This window comes from Colius striatus, chromosome 15 (assembly GCF_028858725.1).
Source record: "Colius striatus isolate bColStr4 chromosome 15, bColStr4.1.hap1, whole genome shotgun sequence".
Taxonomy (NCBI): domain Eukaryota; kingdom Metazoa; phylum Chordata; class Aves; order Coliiformes; family Coliidae; genus Colius; species Colius striatus.
In genome coordinates, this window is record NC_084773.1 from 15,163,836 (window position 1) to 15,175,469 (window position 11,634).

Consider the following 11,634-nt stretch of genomic DNA (forward strand, 5'->3'; position numbering starts at 1 on the left):
GGGGTTCAGGCAACAAGCAGATTCTGATTTGTCTTTTTATAGAATGATCTGTATTACTGAAGCTACCCCTAATATTTCTGCATTTACCTTTTGTACTGGCTGAAGATTCATGTTTTGTCTCACTTTTCTGCAAATATGTTTCTTTTTCAGCAGCATTTTGTAAGGTCTGGGCCAGGCTGTGTTGGCCCTGGAGCTGGCTGTGCTGGTGGGACTGAGCAGAGCACTCCGCTTGTTATCACGTTCAGGCAAGTTCCTGACTGAGCTGTTTCTGCTTCACAACTGAAGGATTAAGTCTGCATTTAACTGCATTTGAAACAGAGTTTGGTGACCTCTCAAGCTGCTAAGGTGAAGAAAGAGGATAAAAGGTGTGTGTATCCCATAGAACCCTGAGCTCTTGGAGTCACTTGGAGCTCTGCAGGTTTGAGTGTCCTCCCTCTCCTGTCACTGTGCTCAGTACTGAGGGGCTTCCTGGGTTAGGTCCTCTCCCGGTGACTCAGTCAGTTCGGTGAAGGGCTTTGTCATGAGAAATGCCTTCTGACCAGGTGCTGGAGCAGAGTCCCTTCCCTGAAGGAGGCAGAAAGCCATTTCACTCCTGTCATCGATTGTCTCCTAGGAAAATGCTCCAGTTTATACTGGGGAAGAGTGATTTGGTGTTGGGAGTTTGAGCCTGCCAGCACCTGCAATGAGCCTCCCCGTGCTGGGGGTTCTCTGCCTGTATGGTTTTGTGCATGTGTGTGTATCAATGCCCTTTGCATATAAAATGGAAGCCAGGGACATGTCCTTCAAAGCCAAAGGTGACAGCCTTCTCCTGGTAGTTGGGCTCTAAGGCTACAACCTGGCAAAGAATGTTCACACACAAACTATTTGAGCCACTTTGCAGCAGAGCTTTACTGACAAACCCTACAACACCCATCTTCCATCCTTTCCTCCTGCATTTTCACAGCTTAGTGGCAGTGACTGCACTGCAGAGCAGGCTGGAAAGCGTCTGCATCTGGCCCCAGCAGGCTGGTGTGGCTGCATCTCAAAATCTGTGTCCAATTCTGTCTGCCTTGTCTGAAGTCCAGAGTGAAATTGGAGAATGGCATTAGTTCAAGGAACTGTACAAGTTTGAATTACGAGAGAGAATGTACAACTTTGGCATGTGAACTATAAATCCAGGGAAAGGTGTCAAGACTAAGGCATGAAGGGCTGTGTCTGGAGCACTGCTCACAACCAGGGTTAAACAAAGGGAAACTGTGAGGGGAATCAACCAAAGGCAGAACTGGCAGGACCCTGGGACAGTGAAAGGTAACTGAAGTTACTTCAGGGTTTAAAGGAAGCAGAAATCCTCTTCTGATTTGATGTGGAAATTGAAGTAGGCAGTTAAAAATGACAGAATAGAAAAAATGATGCCTTTGATGAGCTGAAGGCCTCACCACCCTGCACCCCTCAGCTTTCCTATGCTTGGCAAAAAACTGTCTACCCAGATTGCTTTTCTGCTTTACCAGGAGAGCAGTGCTCATTGCTGCTGTGGCTGTGCTTTATACATAATCTTACAGCACACTAAAATCTTTAGTGATACTTTTATTTTCCTCACAAAGTAGACACTTCTTTATAATTTTTTATTGCTGTTTGATACAGTTAATTAAGGCCAGTTCAGGGAGAAATTCATTGGAAAGGAAAATTAACCTGTGCAGCAGAAATGAAATCCCTACAACCCATAGTGTCTGCAGTACCGATGGTCTCCTGTAACATTTGTATGCCTGGTAGGTGGAAAACATGTTACCAAAAGGCAGCCAGAATGCAAGTCTTTGTACCTAGCTCTACTTTATTGGGTATGGAGCAGATCTAGCAAAACTGAGGGAGATTAGGGCAGCTCTGGAAAGTCTGAATATTGGCCTAAATCACTTAAAACTTTGACAGAAATTCAAATGTGTGTCAACACCCAAAATACAGAACTGGTGGTTAGGCACATGGTAAACAACCTAGGATTCTCTTTTATTAATTACTCCCACTATTGTAAAGAAAGGGAAGATGTGAATTTTCTTCTAATCAGTACTTTCTGAAATGGAAATCTTTAAACTCCAGCTAAATAGCTACTTCTTAGGCGAAAAAAAAGCCAGCCACCCAAAACCAAAACAGCTTCTAGTGAGTTGACAAAGAATACCAAAAATCGTTAAGTTGTATTTGCAGTGTCAGAAAGTTGAGAGATGTGACTGGACCCTCAGGCACTGGTGAGAGGAGGAGCCCATGGAGCTCCTGCTGCCCCAGCCCTGGCCCTGCACCCCCCAGCATGGGGATGCTGAGGGTGCAGCTGGATACAGTTGGTAAATAAATGGTAAACAGAACTGAGGCACGAACTGTCTTGGGGAGGAAAAAAGAAACCTCAGGCCAAGCAAGCAGGGTAAACAGCTGCTGCTGCAGGCTCTGCTCCGGCCAGAAGCCCTGTGTCATCAGTATGGCAGCAGCCTACTTCAAACATTCAGTCCTCAGCAGCTGCGAGGAAGAAATCAGAACCCCCAACAGTATGGGATCAGTTGTGTCACACTGATAGTATCTTCCCCCGTTCCTGCAGATCTAGCAGGCAGGCAGGACAAATGGAATGCTTTGCTCACGTGCTGACTGTCTTTTCAACAGCTAGCAAAAATGTCACTTTAAAGGAGAGGCTGCTGTAATGCTTTTCTATGTGAGAAAACCTGAAACTATGAAGGAAGAATGACTCTTGTGAAGGTATTTGAAACAAGGCATTTCATGTACATAAGGTTAACTTCTCACTTTGTGGTAGTTCTCATCGTGATCTAAACCCATTGGTTTTACACAAGGAAAGAATCACAAAGTGAGACCACGGGGGGTGTTTAAGTGAAAAACATCAGATCCTGTCCAGCAAACAAGATGTTACAGATGTAGCCAAACTTACAGTCCTTATAGTTTTGGGGGTTATGTTACTGCTTCACCATAGTCATCTGTATCCTTACTCCTTCTCCCTCAAGCTGTAACCCTCTGGTAACAAGAGTTTGTTCTGTCTGGACAGTGCACAAACTAACATTTTTGGCTACTTTACTATTATGCAACTGATTCCTTTGAGCTTTTGTATTTGAATCAAGCACGGAATCACTGTCAGTTCTCTCTGTTCACAGATCTTGACCCTGCTTTGCTATGAACCACTGAACACTGTCTAGGCAGTAACATAAAGAAACAAAGCATACTACACGAGATCACCAACTGTATCATACATTTAATAAATGAACTAGGATCCATACACCAAAACAGAACATTGTTTACATAATGAAGTGGAAAGTAAAAACACTACCCCTCTCTCTAGTTGTTTTTTTTAACCTACAGTATACCAAGTTATACAATATATTTATAGGTTACTTCCAAAATGTTTTAAACAGCTAAATCTTGCATTCCCTTGCATTAAAAAAATTACATATTAATTACTCTGGAAAGCTTCTGAACTCTGTTTAGCAGCAAATCTCCTTTCTTGATGGTTTCTTGATACTGCCAGTTCTTGCTATCAGGCCTAGGAATTGTAGGGTGGAAAATAAAAAGGGTTTAGAGAATATGTTTTACACCAAGCCACTTACATTTCTGTACAGAATTCAAGTGGGCTGTCAAAAAGCATTTATGGGAATTGTCAGCATACCTGTTAGTCTCTACAATCTCGTTTACTTTGTCTATTTTGCAGTGTAATCGCCCAGCTGCAATAAATCTTGAGAGCTCCCTGAGTAAAGAAAAAAACCACACCAGTTGGTTAAGTCCTGTTTCACCAAGGACTGTCAGACTTAGCAGCACCAAACCTGCTACTACAAAACAAGTGTCACAACAATGTATTCCCAAAGCAACAGCCTGTGTATTTTCATAAGGTGCCACGTGCATCATCGTCATGTTAAGGCTGGGATGTTACACACAAGAATAATCATTGTAGTGATGGGAATACAAAACATCCTTGTATTTTCTTCTCAGGCCAAAGTGTCATACTGGAGTTAGTGACATGGATCACTTGGCTGAGCATCATCCACTCTTCAGCTGGAAAGGCGGCAATCATGTACTATGTCTATTTGGAGATCATCCTGAGGTAAATATCTTCATGCCAGTCAATTCATAAGGAAAGTCTCTTAATAGTTCTCTGCTCTCTAGTAGCTACTATTAATATTATTAATCATAATTATTATTTTGCTTAATCAATTAGTGGTCTATACCACATTACTAATGGTGGAAAAATATATCCCTGTGTAATATTCACCAGTAAGATGAGTTCCAACTAGTGATACATTACTGGAAAGCACAAGAACTAGTGTGACTTTAAAACATTTACCTTCGAATTAAATAGGATTTGGTTTCTCTTGAAACATATGAATGAATTTCTGAACACTTCCAGCAGTATTCATATTTCTGAAATACTTTTCTATGTCAGAACATCTGAAAGTTGTCTATGAAGGAAGAATGGCTCTTGTGAAGGCATTTGAAACAAAGCATTTCATGTACATAGAGTAAAAGCCAATTTCTCGCTTCATGGTTGTTCTCATGGTGATCTAAACCTGTTGGTTTTACACTGGAAAAGAATTGCAAATTGAGACCATGGAGGGTGTTTGATTTAAGTGAAAAACATCAGATCCTGTCCAGAAAACAAGCAAAACCAGGTGAGGACACTTGCAGGGCATGTAATGTGAGGATCCTCAAAGCTGTTAACAGTTGACTTTTCCCACAGTTGTCAACTGAGTCATGCTCTAAGATGTTTCACAGCACATGGAGGTCCACAGATGTAGCAGCATAAAGTTATTAATAAAAGACTAGTTCCTCCTATGGCATTTAGAGTGAAACAAGTACTGGAAGAGTTGTCATGAGAGACTGCAGTCAAATTACTTTCTTTACTGAAACATAAAGTTCACTTAAACTTAGCCAAGGCCTTCCACAGGAACATAACTTGGCACGTTTAGAATGAAAGGAGAACAAAGATTTTTATTCATGATGGGATCACTATAAATAAATAGAAGGTGTCAAGTGAGATCTTTATGAGCTTAAATAAAGCCCAGTCACTTACTGATCTATGAATTCCACGCTGACCCCAAAGGCTTCTGCCATGTAGCCCAAGGTGAGGGAGCGGTAGGACTCCAGGAGCTGGCTGTAGGCGTGAATCCGCATTTCCCGGACGTAGTAGCGGTAGTGAGGTGCAAACAGCCAATCTTTTTTCATCTCTTGCTCTACAATAGCTGAAAAGAAATAAACCCAAGAAGACAGAGAATGAGTCAGTGATCTGTCAGAAATGTAAAATATCAGTATGTAAACACACAACTGCAGTTGATTGGTGTGAACATAGCTATGTTGTAGCCTTGCGTACTTTGGGCTATGAAAGGTAAGTTTACATTATCTGTATTAGCTCCAGAACCAGAAGCAGTGTTAACGTGCAAACAATATTGTGGCAAAGCTCAGGAGAGCCTGTTTGTGGGCCCTGAACCCTCCTCTAGGCTGTGAGCTGTCTCCTCTCTACCACCAGGAACCGCTCTGCTACAGGCCAGCCCTGGGATCTGAGTGCCTGAAGGAACCCCGTTCCCCAAGGCTGGATGAGGAGGGAAGATTCACACTCTGGTGCTAGCTCTTCAATCAATTACAAGGATTTCTAGGGACTGAGGGGACTTTTTTCTCTTGATAGTTTTAGTTCTCAGCTACTGATGAGGCCAGTGATAGAAAAAATACTGCCCTTAGCTTTTAATCTCATCAGGCTTGGTCCTCCACAGAATGAAGGATCCTTTATTGCTTTTTCTGAATATCTTGCTTGCTTGTATTGTAAGTTTCACAGAAGGAAAGCAAGAAGAAACAAACAGCTGAGAACTGGCAAGAGTTGTCTGAAAAGCTTCTCTTGGGTGTCACCCTCTTCACAGAAACTCCAGCAGAAAGCCAAGGGACAACCACAATGAAAACTTTCTAAGTTCTTTCTTTTACAGATTGAGATTTCAGGGCCTTTAGACTACAAGCCCTATAATTTCTTGCAAAAGCAGAAGTTTCCAAAGCTTTTCCATCTGACCTGTCTCTGGTACAACAGTGCTCCATAGCCACTTTCAAAATGCTTTTTCTGGGACCTTTCCAACAGCTCACTGGGTGCAAAGGTTGGGGGGTGGTTTGAAAAACCAAACAGCAGCAAATTTTAGTTCACTGTTTAAAAAACAACAAAAAAAAGCTTTTTTTCCCCCCCTATGCACAAGTAGCTCTAGTTCTAGACTGTAGCTGCTCCACAGCTGTGGAACAAATCAGTGAAGTGTCTGCAGTAGTGGAGCAGGACGAAGCAGAGCTTTACCTAACGACTGGAAGAAGGCTGCGTAACGGCACTCGTAAAGAGAAAAGAGATACTGTCGTACAGCTGGCAAACTGTGTAACACTTCCAGAATCTCTGCTCCCTTAATAACCTGAAAGCAAACAAACATGTGTAAAACACCAGCCCCTTCAGATAAACAGCTGAAAGAAAGGTTGAGTCTGTTTAAACCGTGTTTCCACCTGCTTTCCTTACCTTCTCCCTAAGGTCAGGCCTATCTAATGCAATCATGCTGACATAGACAGTGTAAGTTACAAATGTTTTGTAATCCATAAGTTCATAGGATGTAAACGTTGACACTGTATCCAGGAAGAGCTCTGCTGCTTGTTTGAAATCTCGAATAGCCACGCAGTAGAGGCCCTGGTACACCTTGAGGCGGTTTCTCCTGTCCCAGTCTCCTCCTTCCTCTATTAGACTTGAAACAGAAGAAATATTTAGTAAGTGACACCAAACGAGTTCAGGAAATCAACTGATACCCTGTGATTAAAGAATAACTTATTTTAGGTTACAGCCTGTTGAAACAGTCTGGGCTCTGCACATCTGTCAGGGGAAGGAAAGCAGCTTCCCTGGGACAGCAGGACAGATGGTTTGCACAATGCAAGTTTCAAGTGAAAGGAAAAGTTTACAGCCTCTAAAACTGTGACAACAGTCTTTTTGAGATGTGCAGGTAAACAGTACTGGCAGCCTCAGCCATGGCAATGTATTTCCACTGCCCATGCTGCTCAAATCAAAGCTGTTCAGCATAGAAAAATGTTAAAAGTTGACACTTTTCAAGGATCACAGCAACACAAAATTGATGTGGCTGTTGCAGGAGCCAAGGTTGAGACAAAATGTGCTGAGAGGCCAACGCAGAACATCGTTGTCCATAGAACATGGTAACTGGGAAGACTCTGTCTGCACCAGCAAAGATCCTAAAAGCTGCGGCTCACTACAGGAACCCCTGGAGTTCAAAATGCTGGGAGCACAGAGGCACTGAAGCTCACAGTGGAAGCACAGGAAGGACAGCTGCTGCAAAGCACCCTGTGCTGACACTGGGCTCTTGCTTCTAGAAGAGAAGCTGGTGCTTTATGGAGGCAGGTGGGTGACACTGGCAGCAGCTGGATTCAGCTGGCAATCCAGCACTGCACTTTGTCATACAATCTAATCCCACCCAAAGGTACTTGTCTTCTAACAGCAACACAACAGAAAAGTGGGAGTGGGCTACAAATTAAAATCAAGTCACAGAATCACAGAATGGTAGGGGTTGGAAAGGACCTAGAACTCATCCACCCTAACTCCCTGCTAAAGCTGCTTCCCCTTGATCAGGTCACACAGGAAGGCGTCCAGGTGGGTTTGGAAACTTCCTGAGAAGGAGCCTCCATACCCTCCTGGGCAGCTTGGGCCAGGCTCCCTCACTAGAACAGCAAACAAGTTTTTCTTTGTGTTTAAGTGGCACTTTTTATGTTCCAGCTTGTGTCCATTACCCCTAGGCCTAGCAGTCATCTGCTAGAAAACAGCTGACACAAAATACTACCCTTTGTTTCTCTATCTCCTCCAGGACTAGGAAGGTCTCTAGTACTGATGACACCCCTCTATCACTCTGATTCTGTCTCTCAGTCATTGCTTGACAAAAGGTATTTATCTTCAACTCGCTGTGTTACAGTTTGTCTCAGAGGAGCTGAGGTGCCCTCTGGCAGCCCGGGCAGTACCTCTTTGCCTTCTCGATGTTGCGTGTGATGAGGTCGTTGTCCATGTAGAACAGGCCGATCCTCAGGAGGTAGAACACAATATCCAGGCGGTGCCCCAGCGCCACTGTTTTGTCGTAAGTCTTGCGGAAGGCGGTCAGAGCTCCCTCCTGACGAGACACAGCACTTGCTACTGTAAGAACCTTAAAGGCACCTCACAAGATGCCCATCCTAAGTACACATGTTGTCATCTTCTGACAGGCGTGGCTTTGTTAAGGTTCCCACAGGGCTTTCACGTTATGCACCCTGAATAAGCTTGGGAAAGCAAAGCTTCAGTGAGGCTACAAGAGTTGATCCTCACATGTCATTGACGTCTCAGGCCTGTGAAAATCTGCTCTGTAACTTGGAGGTAAGTCACGCTACATAAATAGCACAGAAAAGCCTGAGACACAAGGGAAGTGGGAAATAACCTCTGCAAATGGAACTAACTTTTCCCCTTCTCAAGAGAAAAGTGTTTTCTTTCAAGGGAGACTTGAGGTTTTTCTGGGTAATTTAACTTTCAGTAACACCCTCTCCCCGATCTCCCGCCCATGTCTGAGTTGTGCCACAGAGCAAACGCCCTGTAAGTCACCCAGCGCTCCTCAGAGGCTGCCTGGCTACAAGGGCTACCATGCAGTGGTTTGGAGTCTGCAAAGCCTCTGCTATCAACCAACCTTGTCCCCAATCCTGCACAGGTACTCAGCTTTAGCCATCATTGCATCTCGGATTTCGCTCTCCCCCAAGATCTTTTCCGCGTCTTCCAACTCGTTGTCGAGACGTTTCAGTTCCTCCTCGTTGGCTTTCTTCATTTTGTTTAACAGGTCTGTGTCTATCTGCCACTCCAGAGACTTGCAGAGAGCTTCATAATATGGAGCCATATCTGGAAGACAAGCAGGAAAGCTTCTGTCGGCTGCTGCAACAAGCGCGTGTGTGTCTAGAGCCGAGCACTGAAGGACACCACCACTGCCTGTCACTGTCAGCTGCACCCTCTCTGCCATCAGGTACCTCTGAAACGCAGACAGGACAGAGCCAGTGTTTCAGGCCTGGTCTCTTGTGCATCGTTTTGCAGACTCTTTCCTATCACTGCTCTCTCTACAGCTCTCCCCTTGCTACTGTTGAAACAGCCCAGGCTTTGCCTGCCTGTCAGGGGCAGGACAGCAGCTTCCTGGGGCCAGGACAGAGGGTTTGCACAGTGTGAGTTTCAAGTGAAAGGCAAAGTTTGCAGCCTCCAAGCCTGTGACAAGTGTCATTTGCGAGGTGCAGGTAAACAGTACCGACAGAGTACGAGCACAGTGGCCCCCTGCACTCAACTCCTGCGTTTAACAACACCCGCAGGATGCCACCAGTGGGAACTGCACGGCCGTGTCCCACCCCCCGCTACTCTCGGGCTGTGCCCCTCGCTCCCCCTTCTCCCGGACACCCGGGCTGTGCGCCCCGCTCCCCCTTCTCCGGAACACCCGGGCTGTGCGCCCCGCTCCCCCTTCTCCGGAACACCCGGGCTGTGCGCCCCGCTCCCCCTTCTCCGGAACACCCGGGCTGTGCGCCCCGCTCCCCCTTCTCCGGAACACCCGGGCTGTGCGCCCCGCTCCCCCTTCTCCGGGACACCCGGGCTGTGCGCCCCGCTCCCCCTTCTCCCGGACAGCCGGGCTGTGCGCCCCGCTCCCGCCCGGCCCCCCCCCGCACTCACTGTGCAGCCGCACGGCCGCCATCAGCTCGTCGCGCGCGGCGGGGTCGGGCGCGCGGGGCCGGAGGCTGAGGAGGAAGCGCAGCTGGGCGATGCGGAGGTCGGGGTTCTTGGGCAGCCCCTCCTCCTCCAGGTTCTCCAGCGGCATGGCGGGGGGAGCGGCTCGGCTGGGCCCGGCTCGATTCGGCTCGGCCCGGCACGGGGCTGCTGCGGCGGACGGCGGCGCGGCACAGTGACTCAGCCGCGACGGGCGGAAACGGCACCGCGCTTCCGCCTCGCAGCGCCCCCCGGCGGCACGGAGGTCTGCGACGGGCTGGGGCACGGGCTGCGAGCGGGGACAGCGAGAGCGCGGGGCACGGGCTGCGAGCGGGGACAGCGGCTGTGCGGGGCACGGGCTGCGAGCGGGGACAGAGAGAGCGCGGGGCACGGGCTGCGAGCCGGGACAGCGGCTGTGCGGGGCACGGGCTGCGAGCGGCGACAGCGAGAGCGCGGGGCACGGGGTGCGAGCGGGGACAGCGAGAGCGCGGGGCACGGGCTGCGAGCGGCGACAGCGAGAGTGCGGGGCACGGGCTGCGAGCCGGGACAGCGAGAGTGCGGGGCACGGGCAGCGAGCGGGGACAACGAGAGCGCGGGGCACGGGCTGCGAGCGGGGACAGCGAGAGTGCGGGGCACGGGCTGCGAGCGGGGACAGCGAGAGTGCGGGGCACGGGGTGCGAGCGGGGACAGCGAGAGCGCGGGGCACGGGCTGCGAGCGGGGACAACGAGAGCGCGGGGCACGGGCTGCGAGCGGGGACAGCGAGAGCGCGGGGTACGGGCTGCGAGCGGGGACAGCGAGAGCGCGGGGCACGGGCTGCGAGCCGGGACAGCGAGAGCGCGGGGCACGGGCTGCGAGCGGGGACAGCGGCTGTGCGGGGCACGGGCTGCGAGCGGGGACAACGAGAGCGCGGGGCACGGGCAGCGAGCGGCGACAGCGAGAGCGCGGGGCACGGGCTGCGAGCGGGGACAGCGAGAGCGCGGGGCACGGGCAGCGAGCGGGGACAGACTGCGTGTGCAGTGCAGGCTGTAGGGGTTACGAGTACCGTGGCTGTAAGGTGCAGGGGAGCTGTGCGGGCTATAGGGTCTATACACACACACAGGGCCTGTAGGCAGTGTGGGTGCACAGCACACTCTTCTGTTCATGGGAGGAAGAATGGAGATGCCCCGGGTGGGCAGTGGGGTGCAAAGGGCAATTTTGGGTGTCCAGGGCTGTGCTGTGGGGACACTGGATCCCCCTCTGCCCAGCATGGCCCATGCTGACTTTTCCAGCTGAGCTTCTCCAGGCTGTTTTTGGTTTCAGATGCCTCCTTTTGCTGGAATTGGTTTTTAAACACACCGCGTCTTGCTAGTGCCTCTATTGTGGGGTTGGGTTTTTCACCTAGGACATGGGAGAAACTGTTCCCTTGACTGTTCTGGCACAGTGTGTTCCTAAGATTGGCTTCTTGATACTGCAGCCAGGTCATTCTATTGAAGCCAATACTTAGAAGTGTGCAGGAAGGAACTGCCCTCTGCTGTGTTTCTGATAAGTGCTCATACTTGGTACGTGGAGTCTGATTTTTTTCCCCTTCTTTATTTAATTCATTGGCTTAAGTAGTTTCATTAAGTAGTTTCAGTGTTTTACAGTAAAATAAAGAAGAATCAGTGTTCCTTTGTTTCTTGAGGATCAGTCACTCCTATATAGACTGTGCAATAAGGGGTTGCTGTGATGCTTTGCAGAGAGCTGCACGTAGATCTTTTGCAGCAGTGTTTATGTTACTCTTCTCTTGGCCCTTGCCTTTGCTCAGAGACCTATTCATTAGAGGCTTTTATGGCAAACACTTTCAGGCCTCTTGCATATTTCTGGAGTCCTGTGCCCAGCTGTGTTTCTTGGGCAGTGTGCAGGGAGCTGTGGTATGCTGGTTTTCCTTACTGTGCCTTGTTTA

General features: G+C 48.7%; 1 protein-coding gene across 1 annotated transcript; it reads right to left on the bottom strand.

The window, feature by feature from the left end:
• Window positions 1-3,194: 3,194 nt before the first annotated feature.
• PSMD6 (proteasome 26S subunit, non-ATPase 6) lies at window positions 3,195-9,935 on the bottom strand. The gene is made up of 8 exons (XM_062008548.1): window positions 9,680-9,935; window positions 8,667-8,872; window positions 7,978-8,123; window positions 6,485-6,704; window positions 6,275-6,383; window positions 5,024-5,192; window positions 3,626-3,703; window positions 3,195-3,502 (listed from the first exon to the last, which is right to left on the bottom strand). Exons 1-8 carry the CDS (start codon window positions 9,822-9,824, stop codon window positions 3,406-3,408), a joined length of 1,170 nt encoding a protein of 389 aa, XP_061864532.1. The 5' UTR covers window positions 9,825-9,935; the 3' UTR covers window positions 3,195-3,405.
• Window positions 9,936-11,634: the final 1,699 nt, after the last annotated feature.